At 45.2% G+C, this 21,607-nt stretch overlaps 2 protein-coding genes and 1 non-coding gene across 6 annotated transcripts in view; all 3 read left to right on the top strand.

Annotated features, from left to right (window-relative positions):
• The window catches only part of TBC1D9B (TBC1 domain family member 9B), a 35,870-nt gene extending 33,911 nt beyond the window's left edge, over positions 1-1,959 (top strand). For all 3 annotated transcript variants that reach the window (XM_040241380.1, XM_040241379.1, XM_040241377.1), the window contains one exon: positions 670-1,959. In XM_040241380.1, coding sequence (XP_040097314.1) covers positions 670-1,356 — 687 coding nt within the window. In that variant the 3' untranslated portion in view covers positions 1,357-1,959. The remainder of the gene's footprint in view (positions 1-669) is intronic.
• Positions 1,960-2,316: 357 nt separating this feature from the next.
• TRNAV-UAC lies at positions 2,317-2,388 on the top strand. The gene has a single exon. It is a non-coding gene; the product is annotated as a tRNA-Val (tRNA).
• Positions 2,389-5,461: 3,073 nt separating this feature from the next.
• LOC120864363 (MRN complex interacting protein) overlaps positions 5,462-21,607 on the top strand; it is a 17,654-nt gene continuing 1,508 nt past the window's right edge. The window contains exons 1-7 of one of the 2 annotated variants that reach the window (XM_040241418.1): positions 5,462-5,574; positions 7,436-7,495; positions 13,629-13,717; positions 17,921-17,996; positions 19,344-19,498; positions 20,602-20,689; positions 20,924-21,025. In XM_040241418.1, coding sequence (XP_040097352.1) covers positions 5,509-5,574; positions 7,436-7,495; positions 13,629-13,717; positions 17,921-17,996; positions 19,344-19,498; positions 20,602-20,689; positions 20,924-21,025 — 636 coding nt within the window. In that variant the 5' untranslated portion in view covers positions 5,462-5,508. Of the gene's footprint in view, positions 5,575-7,435; positions 7,543-13,628; positions 13,718-17,920; positions 17,997-19,343; positions 19,499-20,601; positions 20,690-20,923; positions 21,026-21,607 lie in introns of those variants that run through there. The other variant, XM_040241419.1, reaches the window with a different exon arrangement.

Genomic DNA, 21,607 nt, shown 5'->3' with positions numbered 1-21,607 from the left:
CTACAGCCTCCAGGGTCTTAACAGCCAGGACCACAGACATCTAACCAAAGGCCGCTGCTGAGCTGCAGCCTGATCACGGCCTGCTCTGCCCAGAGGGGCCCCTTGCCATCTGGGTGCTCTTTCACACACAGGCCTGAAGAATGGGATGCCCTGTGGAGGCAGGTTTCATCCCATTCTCAGGCCAAGAGGCCTAAATGTGGTTTCAGGATCTGAACTTGACCTCTTCATCCCTCTCAACTAACCCAGGCTGCCTTACCTTGTCATCACTCTCTAAAGAGCTTTGTTAAGGAGAGTTGAAGTGGCTTCTAATTAAAGATCTAAAACGCTTAAACTGATTCAAAAACACAGTGAAGTCCTTGTAGTCACTGGGATTGAAAAGTTACGATAGACATAGGTCTGTCTCTACTAACAGAACAGGCATAGAGAGACTCCAAATGTCTCTCTATGTGCTAAAAGAAAGACAGCTGGAAAAGAAGGCCTTTCCCTCTGCACCTCAGTGTCCTACTCTGTGAAATGGATTAGGTCAAGGCACAGGTATATGAAGATAACTAACAAGACAACACCCTCACACCGGTCAGAATGGCCAGCACTGTGAGTCTGACTGATTGGAGGTAGTCTGACCCACCTTTTATTATCTCCCTGTCCCTTTTCTGTTTTTCCCCTGGAAAGGAGCAATTCATTGAGCTGTGCAAGACACTTTACAACATGTTCAGTGAGGACCCCACGGAGCAGGACTTGTACCACGCTATTGCCACGGTGGCCAGCCTGTTGCTCCGCATCGGGGAGGTGGGGAAGAGGTTTTCTGCATGGCCAGGCAGAAAGTCTGGGGACAGTGCCCCCGATGAGGATCAGCCACCAGCCTCAGACCCCCCTCAAGACCCCGCCTGGGAACTTCAGCCACCAGCTGCAGGGGACCCCCAAGCCAAAGCTGGTGGAGACACCCACCTTGGGAAAACACCACAGGAGAGCCAGGTGGTGGGTGAAGGGGGCGGCGGTGAGGGGCGGGGCTCTCCCTCCCAGCCTCTATCTGATGACGAAACCAAAGACGACATGTCCATGTCCTCCTACTCCGTGGTCAGCACTGGCTCCCTGCAGTGTGAAGACCTGGCTGACGACACAGTGCTGGTGGGCGGGGAGGCTCGCAGCCCTGTGGCCACCACCCACGGTGGGGGTACCGTTGACACAGACTGGTGCATCTCATTCGAGCAGATCCTGGCCTCCATCCTGACAGAGTCTGTGCTGGTGAACTTCTTTGAGAAGAGGGTAGACATTGGACTCAAGATCAAGGACCACAGGAAGGTAGAGAGACAGTTCAGCACCTCCAGTGACCACGAGCAGTCTGTGGTTCTGGGCTGAGGGCTCCAAGGCCTGCGGACTGGCCTCTCTTCCCTCCTTCCCTTTGTTTTCTCCTTAAGGACACATCCCTCCAGTTCTCCCCGGAAGAATTGAGTTGTAAATGGAAAGAAGGCTGAACAGTCACAGTTGGGGCCAAGGCAGGGGGTGCCCAGCCCCTCATTCTGCCTTGAGCCTCCTGGCCCGTGCAGTGTCGGGGGCTCTGTGATCTGCCCTTGCTTGCCCTGCACTGTGGCCAGGCCACACCCTGGCCTCCTCCTCCTCCTCCCCTGCAGCTGAGTGCTCTGGGGGCTTTCCTGCCACTGGGCACCAGGTCGGGAGGTGGTGTGCCTGTTGGGCACCGTGGTGAGAGCTTTGAGATGCCTTCGAGGAGCCCCGAGCCTGCTTCTGGTTGAGGACACAGGCAGAAAGCATCTACTGCATCAGGGTGGGTTACCTCCAGCACAGACGTTCCTCTCAATTCTCTTCCAGCTCGTCATCCTCACCATTAACCTTAAAAGCATATCCCTCGGGTCCTGATATGTTTCCTTGTATTCATTTCAGTTGGCTAAAAAGAATCACACTATGCTCAATGCCTTAATAAATCCCTGAAAGAATGAAAAACCACACTGTGTATAGAGAATTAATGTGACCCTCAACCACTGCTTCAGCCTCCTGGCTTCTCCCCAGGCAGGTATGGAGCCAAGGCCGTACTCCAGAAGTTCCCAACACTTAAGTCTCTCACAGGAAGTGAGGCTTCAAGACCCCAGGCAGGAGGGGGACACGGAAGCTGCTGACGCAGACTGGGCAGGGCGTGTGCAGAGCTGCACCCACAGAGAAAACCTGCTCTGCGGGGGTCAACAGCCTGGGTCTAGGGGTAGGAGCCGTACGCTCAGGCCTGGCTGCAGTCAGCCTTTGGGTTCAGGAAGCAGAATGTAGGGACATGTGCAACAGGCTGAGCCACAAAAACCCCCTAGCTTTGTAGCAGGTGTAGCTCAGTGGTAGAGCGCATGCTTTACATGTATGAGGTCCCGGGTTCAATCCCTGGCATCTCCACTTTAGCTGAACTACGGTTTCAGCTGTCTTCTCACCATTTAATCCTTGAAAGGATTAATATTGAAGCATTTTTACTTTCCTGCATTGGAGAAGGCAATGGCAACCCACTCCAGTGTTCTTGCCTTGAGAATCCCAGAGATGGGGGAGGCTGGTGGGCTGCCATCTATGGGGTCACACAAGAGTCGGACACGACTGAAGCAACTTAGCATAGCATAGCTTTGCAGCAGGAGCTGATTATCATGTCCAGCATTTGGCCCCAATACAGTCACCCCTCGTTTTTACTAAAAGATAACATCTCTGTGGCTCTTGTTTGGTTTTTTAATTGAATAGCCTTATTGAGGCAAAACTTACATACCATAAAATTCAGCTGTTTTAAGCTACAATTCAGTGATTGTTAGTAAACTGAGAGCTGTGCAGCCATCGCCACAGTTCAACTTTAGAATATTTCCATCACCCCAGAAAGACCCCTCCTGCCCATGTGCTGCCAACGCCTGTATCCCCCCCTCCTCCGCAGCTCCAGGTTCTGATCTATTTTATCAGCTCTTTAGATTTTATCAACGTTTTTTAAAATAAAAGCCTCCATGATTTTACCTTGCGCACAACTGCTGAGTCACTTTTCTATTGAAAACGACAAACAGCAAAACAACATCAAGGAAACGTAACAACTTTTCTTTCTTCAGTAATGTAATTTCTTTCTTCAGTCAGCAATGTAATTTCCTTTCTAGTATTTACGCAAGCTGACTACATGCTTTGTCATAAATTAATTTCAAAGGATTTACTGCCAGAAAGACTGTAATGAAATTATAGTTCTTGGCCATAATGAAACTAAGGATATACATAAGAATTCCATGAAATTGGCAGTTTAAAATCAAATTGATTATAATCAATTAGATTTAAATAATTTGGAATGTAAATAAATGTTTTATATACCAGGTAGAAGTATAAATCTAAGAGTATACCGAAGAAAGTAAACAATATAAAAGAGGACATTAGCCTTTTTATGTGATAAGTGGATAAAAATAAACAATATACTTTCATCTGTTAATCATTTAACCTGGCATGATAGTTAAAATGTTTAATAACAAGAACACTTCCTGCATTAATGGTGGATTCTTTACCAACTGAGCTATTAGGGAGGCCCAATAACAAGAACAGTAACACTAAACAATATGTGGATAATAACAATAAAGTTTTAAATATATTTGGATTCTGTAAGTAAACAGTGTACATTTCAAAACTCCTTACCAAGTGATCTGTTGTACCAAACTATTCGAGTCATTCTTATAATTTCCAAGAAAAAAATATGCATATGAATTTTAAAGGATTACATGTTTGTTGCAGAAAAAGGGAAAAATACAGAACAGTAGAAAAACAATTTTTCCTAGTATTTAAGACTACTATTCATTATTTTGGTGTTTTTCCCCGTATTTATCTTTTTCAAAGTTGAACTCACATCATTTATGAAATTTTTATTCTGCCCTTTTCATTAACCACAAAACATTCTTTGTAGCTGCCAGAAACTCTCAGCCACAATGATGAGACTTGGAGATAAACAAAAACCACCCAGATGAGAACAGGAACCATTTATCAAGAGCTTGCTATAGAGGAGATGTCAGCCACCATTACCTGTGTTTGGCAGAGACTAAAAGGTAGTCAGAAGAGTGGGAAGGCCTTGTGGTGAAAGCAAGGGAGGGCTTCAGGATGCTCTGATCAGAGGCTGCTGGTGGGAAGCAGGATGCCTTATGTGTTTGGTTTGGGGAGCATAATTGGCTTCCTCTTGGTTGGTGGAGAAGTCTAAAAATGTGGGCAACTGGTAGTCATTGACCAAGTCCTGACTGCTGCAGAAGTTGTGGTTTGGCTGAGGGTGGAAGGGGGTCCGGTTGACGCCCAGGTGGTCATAGGTGGCTCTGGTCACCGTATAGTCAGTCTCAAACATAATTTTTTAAGTTAACTGGCTTTTTCTAATATACACTATTGTGCAAAATTTGGAAAATATTAAAAATTTTAAATCACTTATAAAAAGTCATTTATGACCCTTGCCCATGCACATTATATGTAAACAAATAATGCTTGGTTTTACCTAACTGCTATTGTGAATACTTGGTAACTTCCTTGCTTCCCAACAATACACATGCTAGCGTTTTCACTTCAAACTCTGTAATGGACCTGCATGATGGTCCATTCTTTAGAATACTTATTTCCACGCTTTTCCTGTTATACTTTGGTTAACATTCGTGCATAAATAATACACGTGGGTGATTCAGATTATTTTTTGGATCGAGATAAACGCCGGATTGTTTTCCCCTTTTACCAGCATCCTATAAGAAAGATTTCTCTCTAATCACAGCCTTGTCACGACTGGGCATTTTAAATTTTAACAAGATTTATATTGTCAGGCACGTGGGAATGTCTTGGCGGGATGGCGTTAGGGTCCCTGTGAGGTTGGGACATGAGGGATGCAATCTTTCCCCTCTGCTCTGAACAGGACTTGGTCTTCATCTTTCAGAGCAGAGCTTTCCTGGGACTGCAGGAAGGACTGATTTCGTTTTCAACCGGCGGGCGTTTCAGTTTCCCTCTCGGAGAAGCGTAGGGCTGGTGAACTGCCTATTTCCGCAGGATTCTCGGTACTCCCGCTCAAACGTTAACTCACCACCTCTGATTAGAGGTCCTGCAAATTGCAACCGTGGGCCCAGGGAATCGGCCGGAGCAGGGAGACCTCCGGCTCGCTCTTCCCCTACCTGAAGAAGCAGAAGAAATGGGACCAGGAAAGGCCAGACCCCAAGAGCCGGCTGGAGACCCCGCCCCACCAACTTGAACCTTCCCAGGGAGTCCGGGCTCAGACAGAGAACCAGTGACCTGACTGACGAAAACCCCAAACAGTGCCCAACTCGTAGCATAGATACCCGACTCCTGAGGGCGCCCAGGACCCCAGCTGACCGCTGACAAACGCTACACATCCCACCTGCCCCGGTGCGCAGGCGGGCCGGAGCGCCAGCGGCCGCAGCCCAAGGCGCACGCGCGTAGGAGGCGGGGCCGAGGCTGGAGCGCACGCAGCGCATGAAGGGGCGGGGCCGCGGCGGACCCGGAAGCCAGCGAAAACGCGGGGGCGCTGGGGCCGCCATGGCGCCTCCTCAGCAGGCGAGGGTCCTTCGATGCTGCTGTTGCAGCCTTTTCCAGGCTCACCAGGTGGGGCCTCCCCTCCCCCGAGCGCGGGGATGGCGGGCAGGACGAGGTGGAGCCTTGAGAGGCTAGAGCTCTTCCCCACGCCCTGCCCGCAGACGTGGGCTCAGTCTCGGGGTTGCGGAGTGTGCTTGAGGCCCCGACAAGTGATGGTATCAGTTGTGAGAACTAGGTTTTATTGATGTCGCTTCTCCATACCCGTTGTTGTGGCCTTTGGGGGCCATTTTGCTTTTTGGTTGTAAGATTTGTAGAAACCAGGACTTCCCTGGTGGTACAGTGGGTCAGAATCTGCCTGCCAGTGCAGGGGACAGGGGTTTGATTCCTGGTTGGGGAAGATTCCACATGCCTCCAAGCACTTAAGCCCATGTGCGGAAACTTGTGGGCCCCGTGAGCTACAGCTGTGAGTCCAGGAGCCCTAGAGCCGATGCAGTGCAACAAGAGAAGCTACCGCCATGAAAAACCGTGGCACCACAACTAGAGAGTAGCTCCCGCTAGCTGGAACTAGAGGAAGACCCAGGACAGGCGTGCCCATTCGCTTCCGACTCTGCGACCCCGAGGAGGCCTGTCCAATTGCAAACATCCTTTTATACCATATTCTCTCTCTTTTTCGCTCTTTCTAGCCCCTCAGAGCTAGTCAGTTACTGCTTGTCCTTCCAGAACTTTTATTATTTTTTATTGCATTTCTTACTTGCATATGTAGCTATAGAAAGTACACGCTATTTTTATGGTGTTTGAACGTAGATGCTGAGAAGTAGAATCTTAGATATACCCACTTAAGTTTGTAATAGATGTTGTTTGTCCTCCCTAGAATCCTTTTAGGTACTTCTCCAAAAGACCCGAAGGTTTTTGTTTCAATTGTATTTATTTTTATGAATCAACTTAGACATCTTCATGATGTTAAGCATGCTATCTCAGTCCATCTCTTTTCTAAAGAGTTTTTATCGTTAGTATTGATTAATTTGGTTTGGGCTGCCCTGGGTCTTCATTGCCTTGGCTTCTCTTGTTGCAGAGTGAGGGCTGTAGCGGGGCAGGCTTCAGGAGTTGCAGAGCACAGGTCTAGTTGTGCAGAGGCCTAGTTGCTCTGAGGCTTGTGGAGTCGTCCCAGACCAGGCGTCAAACTGGTCTCCAGGGAAGTCCTCATTCCACCTGTTAAAGCAGCTTTGGTGCCTCTTGGTAGCATTTTCTTTGTTGCCATTATAAATGGACTTTTCTTTCATTATCTCTTCTAGCTATATGTTTGCTTATAAACTATTAATTTTTGAAGCTACATTAATTTTCTACCTAGCACCTATGTTAATATATTGTCTTACTGGTTTTAGTAGTTTTTCATTTGATTATCTTCGGTTTTAAAGAAATAAATCATAATATTCATAAATAAGGTTAGGTTTTTTCCCTCCATTTTCATATCTCTTAATTACTTTCTCTTTTCCAATTCTATTGGCTAGCACATGCAAAAAGAGTAAATAATACTGCAAATCTTTTGACTTGTTCTTGACTTTCATGGGAATGCTCATGGTGATTCTGCAGCTTCAGAGCTGGAAATAAGCCATTTTATTATGTTGAGACACCCCATCTCATCAGATTTATCAAGACTTGAAATGTTATGGAATTTTTTGAGAATAACAGATAGTAGAGACTGAACTGAATTTGATTCTGTTTATTAATATATGGATACCCAATTTCCCAGAATCACTTATTAAATAGGCTCTTCTTTCTTCACCTTTATAATATACTAAGTTTTCATACATGTGTTGGTTTGTTTCTAGACTCTCTTCTTTTCCTCTGATCTCTTTAAATTACTATTTCTGATCCAGTTCCAACTGTTTCAAATAATTATCATAGCTATATTTCTGAAATTTCATTATAGGTGAAAAAGAGTCTCAAGTGGATATGCAAAGCTTGTGGAAAGAAGCAGTCATTTTTGCAGGTGAGTCCCAAGAAGCAGGGTGTCTTAATACGCGCACCAGAAAGCAGGTGGGACCCAGCCATGCAGAAGTGTGTCTCTCACGGAGCCCACTGTTCTGTTATTGACTCGGGTTCATTAGATACAGAGCTTCTGCCCCCTAAGACCATCTTCCTTCAGGAAGTGAAGTGGATGGAGCGGTGCCTGGAAAGTGGCCTTCCTTTGTTTATGCAGTCAGTCAGCGTTTACTGAGTACCTTCTATGTGTAGGCTTGGGAAACAGTGAAAGCTAAGAAGGTGTCCTTCCTGCCTGTACAGATCTGCCCTTGTGAAAGGGGAAGAGAAACTAAAACCACACGTGTAATTTAAAATTAAACTGAGTACGGTGAAAGGAGAGTGCAGAGTCTGTAAGAGTAATCAGACCTAACTGGGGATGGACAGACAGCTGTTAGAGATCCAAGGGTGTGGAAGGGGCAGGCAGGGCGCGAAGGGAGTCAGGAGGTGAAAGAGCACGTGGAGTGAAGGGAGCAGCTTGTAAATGCTCTTATTAACCCAGTTTTTTCACCCAGATTACAGTTTTTTTCCAAGTCCGTGCATACTGACCCACCCACACAGTCTCCTCACTGAGCCCTTTGTTCACCTGTTCCAACCCTTGATCCTACCTCTGCAGCCTCATCGCATCATTCTCGCCTTTCAGCTGCAGGGACTTTCCTTCTGACCTTGAAACAATCCAGACCTGCTTCCCTCTGTGTGCTTGTTGTTGAGGCATCCCCTAGTTAATCTCACTTCTCTGTCAGAAATATATTCAAGTGTGATTATGTGAGTATTGTCCATCTCAGACTGTAAGTCCTTGAGAGTAAATGCTTTGCCTCTTTTATTTATATACACTTTTTAAAAAATTGAGGTATAGTTGATTTGCAGTATTATGTTAGTTTCAGGTATATAGCAAAGTGATTTAGTTATACATATTTTTTCCTATTCTTTTCCATTACAAATTATTACAAGAAATTGAATGCAGTTCCCTATGCTATATAATAAATCCTTGTTTATATGTAGTGATGTATATCTATTAATCCCATATTCCTAATTTATTCCTCTCCCCCTCTTTCCCTTTTGGTAACCAGGAGTTTGTTTTCTATGTCTGTGAGTCTGTTTCTGTTTTGTAAATAAGTTCATTTGTATTATTTTTAGATTCCACATATAAGTCATATAATATTTGTCTTTGACTTGCTTTGTCTTTGTCTTTGTCTTTGACTTGCTTCACTCAATATAATACATTCTCGGTCTGTCCATGTTGATGCAAATGGCAATATTTCATTCATTTTTATGACTGAGTAATATTCCATTAGATTTATATATACAGACATACACACACACACTTCACATCTTCTGTATCCATTCATCTGTTGATGGACACACATATACCCTTTTTTCTACATTTTACTGTGTACTTTTGGTACCTAGCACAGTGCCTGTGAGATGGTGCTCACTCGAGGAATGTCTGTTGAATGAATAAATGACCAGCCCCACATTGATGGGCACTTAGGTTGATTTTAGTTTTCATTATTATGAACAACTCTGTAGTAAAAGAAAGAAAGAAAGTGTAGTCGTTCAATCATGTCCGACTCTTTGCGACCCCATGGACTGTAGCCCACCATGCTCCTCTGTCCATGGAATTCTCCAGGCAAGAATACTGGAGTGGATTGCCATTCCCTTCTCCAGGGGATCTTCCCGATCCAGGGATTGAACCCGGGTCTCCTGCATTGCAGGCAGATTTTTTACTGTCTAAGCTACCAGCGAACTCTGTAGTGAAGCTTCTTACAAATACCTCTTTCTTTACTGGACCAATTATTTCCTTAGGACAAATTTACAAGTTAGAGGAATTCTTTCGACCAAGGTTCTCTCAGTTGCAGATTATAGGAAAAAACACTTCAGCAAAATTTAAAATGCACTGGCAAGGTAATGGGATATCTTGTGGGCATCCAGGGGAAGAACTGCCCTTGACCTTTGAAGAACCAACCCGAAGACCTGAAGAGCTGCCAGCCACACAGGCATCTTCTTTTCCCTCCCTCCTCGTCCCTTCACCGAGTTTCTCACTATACCTTCCTCCTCCTCTCCCTTTCCAGCTTTGCTTTCCTTTCTCTCTCTTTCTAGCTCACAGTAACATACTCCACTCACAGACCACAGAATCTCATTTCAAACCAACTGAAAGAGCTGAGTCCCAGTTATAAACTCCTGGGAGAAATAATCTGATTGATGTGGTTGACTCAGATGTCCACCTCTGGTCCTGTCAGTTGGGATGGGTAGTAGTGGGGACAGTTAGGTCATCTGTCGCTAAGTATGGCAGCTGAGGCCTACCTTGAGATGGGGTCTCAGAAGTCAGGAGGCTGGCTGATGACTGTACATGTTTTAGATATCAGCCTGTATTTCTGAATTCTTGAGGAAGGTTTGCCTTCCTCTCATTGCCTTCCATGCTTATGCAGTCATGTATGGCTTAGGACTGACTAGGCCACATTAACAAACAGACACCACGATTGTGGCTTAACACAGTAGAAGTTGTTTCTCTTGCTATTTTGAACAGTTCTGGGAGAGTTTGAGATCAGCAGGGCAGCTGTACTTGGTGTGATCATTTGGGACCCTGGCACCTGTCATCTTGAGGTTCTGCTATTCCCTGAGGCTTGTCTCCTGATGCCACAAGACCCTAAAGGTGCAAGATCAGGAAGACACTACCCAGGAAGAATCTGGAAGTAGTTCACATTCCAGTGGGAAGAACCCAGTTTCATGGCCACACCTGACTACCAGAAAGACTGGAAAGTGTAGTCTAGTCTGCTCTCAGATGAGGAGAGAATGCATTTTAGTGTTCAGAGAGCAGTTTCTGCCATGCAAGAGAGCATGCACCTTCCCAGTTATGCCATATATAAGTTGTCAGTCTTTTGGGAATTTATTTAATTTTTCAATTTATTTCATTAAAGTATAGTTGAATTACAATATCGGGTTCATTTCTGCTGTACAGCCAAGTGATACAGTTATTTGCAGAAATTGTATGTGTGTGTATACACACACACACATCCCTTTTCATATTTTTCATTATGGTTTATCATAGGATATTGAATATAGTTCCCTGTGCTGTACAGTAGAGCACTATTGTTGATCCATTCTATATATAATACTTTACACTCGCTAACCCTAAACTCCCAGTCCATCCCTTCCCCACCCTACTCCCTCTTGGCAATCATAAGTCAGTTATCAATCTTTTTAAATTTTGCCTTTACTCTCTCCAGTTCATCTCCTCCCATTCTCACTTGAACTTGCCCAAAATGGGATTTCACTCCTCACCAGTCTTCTAAAATTGCTCACGTCCAAGTCAGCAATGGTCTCTGTGTTGCTGAAAATAATGGTTGGTTCTCAGTCCTCAAGTGACGTGGCTTACTGGTGGCATTTGTCAGTTAGCCGCTTCTTGCTCCTTGAAGTCTCTGCCTGGACTCCAGCCACCCTGCTCCTGGCTTTCCCCCTATCTTCCTGGCTTGTGTTTCAATCCTCTTTGCTAGTTTTTTTCCCATCTCCTCATCTTCTAAACTCTGGAGTGCTCTGGAACTCAGTTTTTTGTTTTGCTTTTCACCTCTTCTCTAGCCACGGTCCTTCCCTTAGTCTGAGATAAGCGTCTGTGTCAGAGCCAAGGCCTGCCAGTGAACTTGTATATGCTTCTGGCCACTTACCTCTCTGCTGGGTATCTACCAAGCATCCCAAACCTACATTCCAAGTGGGAGCCCTCCCCTTCCTTTCACCTACCTACTTTCCCCACAGTCATCCCCATCTCAGCTGCCCAGTCTCTTTCTAGTTGTTTGGGCTACAGACCTTGAACTCCTCCCTGACTCTTCTTTTTCTTTTATACTCTCCATGTGATCCATCAGCAACTTTAGTCACAACGTACCCACACTGCGCCCACTTGCTATCACAGTGGACTGAGGTGCCTCAGTATTTGCAGCCCCCTCCTGGCTGGTCACCTGTTTGAGCCATGCAGTCTCAGCACCACAGCCCAAGGGTCCTACGTGCGCAGGATCACGTCAGACCTTCCAGGTTGGAGTAATACATGTGTGCCTTCAGACAGGGCCTGGACGGGGCAGGAGACAGTGGAAAATGGAAATGCGGGCCCCTTTGCAAAAGCAGAAAAAAACTTGCTATTAAGGGTTCTAAATATTAAGCTCTTCTTTCATGATCTCCTGACTTTTCCTAAGGTTTTTTATTTACTAATGGTTTAAATATTTATTTCTATTTATTAATTTATTTGACTGCTCCAGGTCTCAGTTGCAGCGTGCAGGGTCTTTCAGTTGAAGCACGTGGGATCCAGTTCCTCCACCAGGGATAGAACTCAGGCCTTAGCCACTGGGCCACTAGGAAAGTCCCTATTTACTATTTTTTTAATTTACTATATAATTTATTCCTGTGTAAAGAAAAACTAACTAAATGTTAGTTTTAACCAACATTTTAACATGTTAAAAGCTAACATTTAAATAGTGCAGTACCATTTAGACTGTGCAACACTGGTTTTAAATGCTAAGAACATTAGTACATATGTAGAACATATACAGAATAATATAAGAGCATTTAGTACACATGTAGAATGATCAGAATTGCACAGTTTTTCTTTTGTAGCTCATATATGCCTACATATTTTATTCTTAAGAGTGGAGATGTTACACAAAATTAACTCAACTATTTTTACCTCACTGCTTGACACACACACGTTCTACCTACACTCTCAACCTTCCACTCACTGATTAGTAAGGAAATACCAAGAAGAAGAGAAACTGGATTGTGCTTCTCTCCCTTTTTCTGTGGTGTTTTCAGCACAGGCTATTCCAGGGAGGTAATAGGAATAAGAAGAGATATGATGGTATTATTGGTTGTTGATGCTGTTGGTGAAATACCCTTGCCTTCTTTCTGCAGCTGAAGCAGGTTCTGGTCCCCCTGGGAGCCCTGGCCCCTCAGGCACGGGCGCACCTCCCGGACTTAGGCACAGGCAGCGCATGCCGCCTACGCCTGGAGCCTCACTGGGCTCTCACACCCTGCAAGCTCACCGGGGCTCTGCCACCAGGGCTCTGCCACCAGGGCATCGGGCATGCTCTGTGTAAACAGAGTGGCAAGGAATGGTGGGCACATTTGCTGTCCACAACTTAGAACATGTTTCATCATCTCATCAGACTTCACTTACACAACACAGGTTCAAAGATGAGATGATTAAGAATTTCAAGAAAGAGAGCAGAGCAGATCTCATGCCCATAAGGCTGACTTTTCCTGTAACAGGGCTTGCTCTCTCAAACTTCATCTCCTACCGTCTTTGCCCTAGACCATTCAACTCCAGCCACGTGGCCTCTTCGCTGTTTCTCCAAAATGCCAGGCTCAAGGTGTTTGCACTCTTTTCTGTTCCATTGCTTCTGCTATCTACATGATTCGTTCCCGCTTATCTTCCCGTTTTGTGTTCAGATGTTACCCTCTCAGTGATCCACTCGTGGACCTCTTGAACACCTCGTATAAAATCACCTACTGTGTCTGCACTCTGCCCACCCCCACTGCATTGCCTTGCTTTCCTGTGTAGCACTTCTCACCATCTGACGGCCGTGTAGGTGTCTTATGTGCTTATTATCTGTCTCTTACACTACAGAGCTCTGTGATGACAGTGATGTTTATACACTCTTGTATTGTCCTTACCTAGTTCCGGTCCTGGTACATAATAGGTACTTCATAAATATATATTGAACAAATGAGTGACTACTAAGTGAAAAATAAGTATCTCATCTGTTTTATATTATTTTGATTGTGAGTGAGGGTTAAGGATCATTTCATGTCTTTGGCAATTTGCGTTACTTCTCTTCTGAATTCCTTATGTTTATTAACCAATTTGTGTGGGGTTTGGGTTGAGTTTGGCTTTGATATGTAAAATTCAGTGTGCTGGTGGGCAGCCAGATTGACTGAAATTAGTCCCTGAGACTGTTAGTTTGTAAATCACTGCAGAAATGGCAGTCATTGTTTGAGTTCCTGCATGGTGCTTCAGGCCTTGCATAGTACATTTTTACCCTCCCTGAGTTGTGTCTCGAATGGATCTATTTCTCAACATTCTGTCAATACTTTTTAAACTCATATCTGTGTTTGTTTCTCAGGCTTACGGTGAGGGCTCTGGTGCTGACTGTAGACGCCATGTCCAAAAATTAAACCTGCTGCAGGGACAGATTTCAGAGATGTCACTCAGGTATGATAGTTTGAGGGAGGCCTGGTTATCTTGCCCTGTTTTCATCTTGAGTGGATGATGGGAGTATATGATGGAGAAATCCCTTAGATTTCCATGTCTAACAACATGGCGACTAGATACTGAACAATCTTCCCACTGAAGTTAATTTTAAAATGCCAGCCACAATATTTTAAAGGCACTGACAAGATGACAAGAAGGTAAGTAGCCATCAGAGATCAAAAATGAAGCAAAAGCCAAAATCCAGAGAATAAGCTGGGCTGCTAGGGCATTTGAAACCTGTTGCCCTGCAGCTTCCAAGTAGCTGGGAGGAAGGCAGGAGACGAAGACAAAGTCTGTTCAGCGTGGGAAGGTCAGTCGGAGACCACCACATAGAGCTGAGTCCCCAAAGGACTACCCCTTGGTGTACAAATGACCTAGAAAGGCACCCCTCCGAGGTAGGTTGACCCAGCCTGTCTTGCCCTTGGCACTGGCTAAAGAGGGGAAACACTGCTTCAGGATTTTGTAAGTGCAAGGATGCTGTCACGTGACCTTTACACATGCTGTTTGAAAAGTCTCAAGCTGAGGACTTAGTTTCTTTTCTTGACTGCTGGGTCTCTGTGGCTGCACAGGCGTTTCTCTCGCTGCAGCGAGCCAGGGGCTGCGCTCTGGAGTGGTAGCACATGGGCCTCTTGTCACGGCTCATTCTCCTGGTGCAGAGCATGGAATCTAGGCTGCGTGGGCTTCAGTAGTTCCCAAGCTCCAGAACACAGACTCAATAGTTGTGGCAGACAGGCTTAGTTGCTCCATGACACAGGGGATCTTTCCAGACCAGGAATCAAACCCATGTCTCCTGCATTGACAGGCAGATTCTTTACCACTGAGCCACCAGGGAAGCCCTTCAAACTTATTTTTAAATTGTCCCAGGAAGCAGAGATAAATGTAGCTCCTTTTTGGAGCAATACATCTTCAACCCAGGCATCAAAGGATATATAAAATTCCAAGTGGCATATACCCAAAGTTAAAGATCATTTAACTTACTTAAGAAAGCATGTCACCATGAGCAAAAGACAGCAGAAATGACAGAGGAGTCAGGTCCGAAAAGAGTTCAGAATACATAATATTGTATGTTTAATATATTTAATGAAATTAAATGAGGATGGTTGATATAAAGAAGAGCAAGAGACCTGAAAAACTAACCAGTTTTTTAAAGAACAACCAAAAAGTTTGTAGAAATGAAAAGTTTAGTCATTGAAATTAAAAGTTTAGTGGCTTCCCTGTTGGTCTAGTGGTTAAGACTTTGCCTTGCAATGCAAGGGACACTAGTTCAATCCCTGGTACTGGGAGATCCCACGTGTCGTGGAGCAGTTAGGCCCTGCACCGCATCTCCTGAACCTGTGCTCTGGAGCCCACAGGTGGCAACACAGGCAGCCCACACGTCTAGAGCCTGCGCTCTGCAACAGGAGAAGCCGCCACAGTGAGAAGCCCACGAGAAAGCCCCAGCGCAGCAACAGACCCAGCACAGCCAAGTATAAGTAAATAAGTAAATCTTTTTAAAACAGTTTAGTGGACTGGTAAGCAGATTAAGTGCAGCTAAAGAGAGAATTGGTGAAATGGAAGATAAACCTGAAGAAATTATGCACATTGTCAATGTGAATAAGACAGAAAGGTGAAAAATATAAAAGTTCAGAGACATGAAATATACAGAGATGAGTTCCAGCAAGAGATAATAAAAAGAATGGGAAAAGGCAATATTTGCAGAAATGAGCATAACTTTTTCCAGAATCAAAGGGCTTACATTCTTAGATTCTAATCCCAAACTGGATAAAAACATTGTGTCTGTAGCAGATCCTAATGAACCTATCCAAAAGCTGCTGCTGCTGCTGCTGCTGCTGCTGTGTCACTTCAGTCGTGTCCGACTCTGTGCGACCCCATAGATGGCAGCCCACCAGGCTCTGCCATCCCTGGGATTCTCCAGGCAAGAACACTGGAGTGGGTTGCCATTGCCTTCTCCAGTGCACAAAAGTGAAAAGTGAAAGCTACTAGAACTAATGAAGTGAAGTCGCTCAGTCGTGTCCGACTCTTTGGGACCCCATGGACTGTAGCCTACCAGGCTCCTCCACCCGTGGGATTTTCCAGGCAATAGTCCTGGAGTGGATTGCCATTTCCTTCTCCAGGGGATCTTCCCAACCCAGGGATCAAACCCAGGTCTCCCGCATTGTAGACAGACGCTTTACTCTCTGAGCCACCAGGGAAGTGACATGGTCAACATACAAAACTAAATTTTATTTTTATATAACTGCAGTGAATAGTTGGAAAACAACTTTAAAAATCAAATACCGTTTATGATACCATCAAAAAAAATAGGACACTTAGGGATAAATATAAACCAAAAATGTGCAAGATATTTTCAGTAAAAATTACACAACTCTGCTGAGAGAAATTTTAAAAAGATCTAAATGATGAAATATGTTCATGGATTAGAACATTCAGTATTGTCATGATGTCAGTTCATCCTAAATTGATCTGTAGTCATCTTAATCCCAGTCAAAATTCCAGCAGTTGTTTTTTTTTTTTTTTATGAAATTGACAAACTGATCCTAAAATTTATATAGAAATGCAATTGCCAAATCGATTTTGATAACAAAAGTGGAGGACCTATACAGCCTGATTGCAAGATTTAGTGTAACGCTACAGCAGTCAAGACAGTGTGATTTTGAATATACATTCTGTGGTATTTTCATACAGTGGAATACTACTCAGCAACAGAAATGACATGGGCAAACCTCAAAAACATTGCTAAGTGAAAGATGTCAGATGCAAAAGACCAGACACTTGGGAGGATGAGTGGTGTTCACCTACAAGGGCAGATAAGGGAATTTTAGGGTGACGAAAATTTTATAAATCTTGCTAATTATATCTCAATAAATTTTCTATATCTTGATGGGAGTAATAGTTTCAAAAATATAATTTACCAAACTCATCTGATGTACCAACACTTAATTTGGTACATTTTAGGGTAGGTTAATTATAACTCATACCTCAATAAGTTAATTTTAAAAGATAAAATCCACCCTTTGACACAACAACAGAATGAAATTACAGAACATGGAAAACAAAGGGAAGAACTAAAATGTAGCTGGAGAAAAGAGAAATCACCTGAGAAATAGTAGACACCCAGTTCTCAGGGTAACATCAGACGTGAGAAGACAGACCATACCTTCATATTGCAGAGAGAGGTTCTGTAGTGGATGGAGTTGAGTTCCCAGATCATAGTATGGTGAGCAGAGTTCTGGTCAGTAGCAGGCAGGACACTGCTCAGCTGGACACCGGGGTGTCGACCGTGTGGCAGAGTAGGCATTTCACGTGCATGATCCCATTTCATCTTCCTCGTCACGCCAGGAGGATCATTGGCTTTGGTTTACAAATGAAGAAACTGACATAGAGGTGCCCACATTTGGTGGCCTTGGGTTTCCATTGTAGGTCAGTAGAGAGAGTTCCTCGTGTGAGGTAGAAGCCCTGTTGGACATGGGTGGTTGCGGCTTCGGTGCTAGCCTTCAGCCCTCGAGCAATGCGTGTTTTAATTGGCCATCCAGCTCCACTCGAGGCTGCAGAGGCTCCGGCTCCTCACTGTGCTCTCTGTGTAAGGAAAGACCCCCGCTATCCCTGGGAGGCTGGGTGAAGACACATCTAACTGCGGAAAAGGCCTTATCTCGTAGCGGCTGAGATATCACACAACTGTAAAGACACTCCTGTGACCCTCTGCAGTGGGGACCTTGCCGCTGCTGATGGGAGGCACTGTCAGAGTTCAGCTGAATTAGTCTCTGTTCAGGCCCTGAGCAGGGCAGGTGCAATGTGTTGTCTCACTGATCTTCACAGTCCCCTTGCATTGTTATCCCCATTTGTAAATAAGGAAACTGGGATACAGTGATGTACCCAGAGTCACACAGTCTGTGACAGCCAGTCTTTGGCAAAGCCACGAAGAGCGCCCCTTCTGCCCGATGTTACTTTTCCTGTTGCTCCAAGGAACAGATGGTCCCTCTGCCTTCTGAACTGCTGGAAGATGTCCAAGTCACATCGAAACAGCAGAGAAGAGTCCAGTCAGTGAGTCCCCTGAGCAGGCTTTGATCGCCATTGTTAACTCTGCGCATCCTCCCGTTCCTGCCTTCGCTGTCCTTCATCTTCCTGGTCATTTTACAAAGAACAATTGCACAGTCTTTCCCTAAGGTCTGCGGGAGATTCCATAAGTGCCAATGAGGAAGAAAACGTGGGTCCTCGGCAGGCTGCCCGTGCAGGTCCTCAGGTAAGGCAGCAGCCCCATCTCAGCCCAGCTATCTGAGCCAGCTCTGCCACACAGAGGCTCCATTTACTCATTCATTCATCACTTGTTCTGTAAACAAATGTTGATGTCACTGACTGATGAAAACTTGGCTTAGAGCTGCAGGGAATACAAAAATGAATAAACCTTTCCCTCTTATAAGTGTGTAGACAGCCATGTAAACAAGTATTTGCAATACTATGAAAAGGGCTTTTTCTTCTGACTGCTTGGCAAATTCTTCTGAACTTAACTTGAACTTCACCTCCTTGTCCTCGTCCCCTTGTTCCGAAGCACCCTGGGCGGGGAAAGGGTGCCGTTGTAGAGTGCCTGGGTTGCTACGTCCCCTGTCTCTGGATGGAGCCACACAACAGGTTCACATTCTGTTCTGTCCCGGGGCCTCAGAGTAGGTGCTCAGTGTTGGGTGGGCAGTGAGTCAGAGCGCCAGTGACTGAGCAGATGACACCGTTGGTACCTCCAAGATGCCATGGGTACAAGATCACTGTCCTGCCAGGGACAGGGGAAACAACTGTCTGACAGGCTCCCTGGAAGAGCTCCACCTTTGATCACAGAATTAGGCTGGCAGCGTCTACACTCCAGGTTCTCTTCGTATTTTTATTATAAATAGGGGAGATACTCTTCAGCACACCAGTTTAACACATCAGCTCTGGCATGCTTGAGTCTATGCTTTCAGTTTCTTTACTTACAGACTTAATCTTTCATCATCGCTTCTGTAAGAAATACTTGTTTGCATCATCCTGGGATTTTCACTTGTATCTTCTGTGTTGCTATATAGCTTTCAACTATTTTCATTTTTCAAAAGTATCTACAGAATATAGTGGATTTGCCAATATTTATTCCCTTGTGGAGAAGGAAATGGCAACCCGCTCCAGTACTATTGCCTGGAAAATCCCATGGACAGAGGAGCTTGGTAGGCTACAGTCCATGGGGTCGCAAAGAGTCGGACACGACTGAGCGACTTCACTTTTATTCCCTTCTTATTGGGCATTTACCAAACTTCTGCTATTATAAATATTTGCTATTACTGGTAACACTTTAATGAGCATCTTCATGCCTTCATCTTCATTTGAAACTACTGGACCAGGGAGTGTGGACATTCGCAAAGGTCTTGGTAAGTTGCGCCTTGAAGCTTTCCCCAGGTGCGTGCCAGTGTGCTCTGTTCAAGACATCTCTCTCTCATTACCTGTTGGTCAAATTCCTTTCCTGGTGGTGGTGTAGGCATGGGTCCTGAGGCCCTTGGGCCTCAGAGTTGCACTGGGGATTCTCAGTAAAGGTGCCTACTTTTGAGAATAAATTTACTTCCCAATTCTGTAGGAAAAACCCCAGCCCTCAAAGAACCGCTGGCTGAAGTATCTGGAAAGGGACTCCGAAGAACTGGGGCTGAAAGAAGGATTGTGTTTCAACAGACAGCCTTCATCCGAGAGAGAAAAGCCAGACCCTCCGTTCAGCACAGGCCTGCCTAGGAAGAGGTGCCAAGCCTATCACCAATCTAGCCTCACCCACCCCCACCTAACTACCCCGTGGTTTGGGGACGGACAGGCAGCTTCCATGGTTGGCAGGGAGCCTGAGGGTTGTGAGCCAGGAGGCGCCGTCAGCACAGGCCCCTGGCTGGGCTGGGCACCAGGCGCAGAGGTGGAGGCTGAGCAAGATGCCAGTGGAGGCGCCTCTTAGGAGTCTCGCTTAATTCAGAACATCTAGACTGTGCTGACCTCAGGGAGGAACTCAAGGGCAAGGTTGACAAAGTGAAGTGTGGCCAGAGAAGCTAACGGGCCTGGGAGATTTTAGCTGAGAGCAGGAAAGACCTGATTGTCACAGGTCTCCTCTCTCAGCTTAACCTGCATTTCAGTGAGTTTCTGAGAGACCTCATGTAGGTTTAGGGTGGCTCTTCCAGGGCAGATGCTTTGGGGAGGTAGATTCCAGTTCAAAGTAAGAACTTTCTAGCAACTGCAAGCTATAGAGCAGAGAAATGGACTGCCTTGGATGTCATTGGGCAACCTGTTGTTGGCAATAGGGCAGAAGCTGAGCAGCCATCTGGGAAGCTATAAGGGATGGCAAGGTGCTAGGTGTCAGAGCAGGTGACCCACCAAGTCAGGATCAGACCACTGCTCAGTGGTAGGACTTGGCTGTATTTTTTTTTAATTTTATTGAAGTATAGATGATTTATAATGTTGCATTAGTTTCAGGTTTACAAAGTGATTTGGTTTTATATATATATATATAATATATATATATTACTACTATATATATATATATAGTAGTAATAATACATATGTGTGTACATATATTCTTTTTGAATTTCTTTTCCATTATAGATTATTACAAGGAGGACTGGATCTTTTTTTTTTTTTTACATTGTTAAGATTTTTTTTTTAATATGGACGATTTTAAAAATCTTTGTTGAATTTGTTACAATATTGCTTCTGTTTTATGTTTCGGTTTCTTGGCCAAGAGGAATGTGTGATCTCCTTGACCAGGGATTGAACCCCGTACCCCTTGCATTGGAATGCAAAATCTTTACCACTGGACCAGGGTAGTCCCAGGACTAGATTCTTGACAGCATTTTCTCTGCCAGGAAATGGAACCAGAGCACAGTCCAGCCTCTATGCATCCCTCATGTCCAGGACTCCAGAAACTGTGAGGTCACCTTGAAGTCCTTGAAGGTCAGTGTCCCAGTGTCCATTGAGCACACGCTGGATTTCATTGTTTTGTGGACTATTAAGACTTATGCCCTCCCCCGCTGTCCACAGAGTCCAACTTCCCATGTGTCTTGTTATGTCTTAAGCCAACTGCTTTCTCTGGCCGGCACTGTTTGGGTCTGATGTTAACTGGGTCAAAAGGGCAACTTGATGCCTTGGAGACAAGCAAGGTTGACCAGTAGTACTTTTCTGCATCAGGACCATTCTCTTCATTCTACATGGAGTGCCAGGTCTTCACCAGACTGTTCAACTTGGGACCTGCCCTGGATTTCTGAGGAACTGTCACCTTCATTTACCCAGGTGGGTTCTTGTGAATTTGGGGCACTATCTTCACCTAGGACCTGCTCTTGTTATTGATGCTTCAAACCTAGCAGACCCCACCATACCTTCCAGGCCGCAGAATGAGGGTTTTGCTTTATGCTGTCGTGGGAGCCACAGGCATCCAGACAGAGGAACTCTGCCAGGCATATGTCACTGCTGCACCAACATAGGCCAGGGTTGACCTAACCAGCTTCAGACAGTAGTGGAGAGCACCCATTCAAAGCCAAGAGGCAGAGATCAAACTTGGTGTTGCTACTAACTAGCTATGTGACCCCCAGGTAAGGGTATAGCGCTGAATCTCCAAATTATAGAATAATGAGTGTGATAGTTACTGAGGTACTAGTCCCTGGGCTAAACATTTTAACTGCATTGTCTAATGCTCACCACAAGCCCGTTTTGTTTTGAAGGTGAGGAATCAAGGCTGGCACAGGTCCAAAGAGGTCACAGCAACTAACTCAGCCCCAGAGCGGGCAGTCTCTGATCACTAACAACTACCCAGAGCCTCTTCCATGCTGCCTGGGGGTGGTGCTGCGGGTCCCTCCTATCATTGCTTTCACGTTC

This window comes from Oryx dammah, unplaced genomic scaffold (assembly GCF_014754425.2).
Source record: "Oryx dammah isolate SB20612 unplaced genomic scaffold, SCBI_Odam_1.1 HiC_scaffold_5, whole genome shotgun sequence".
NCBI lineage: Eukaryota > Metazoa > Chordata > Mammalia > Artiodactyla > Bovidae > Oryx > Oryx dammah.
Note: the sequence above shows the minus strand (reverse complement) of the source record. Positions and strands in the feature narration are given on the sequence as shown.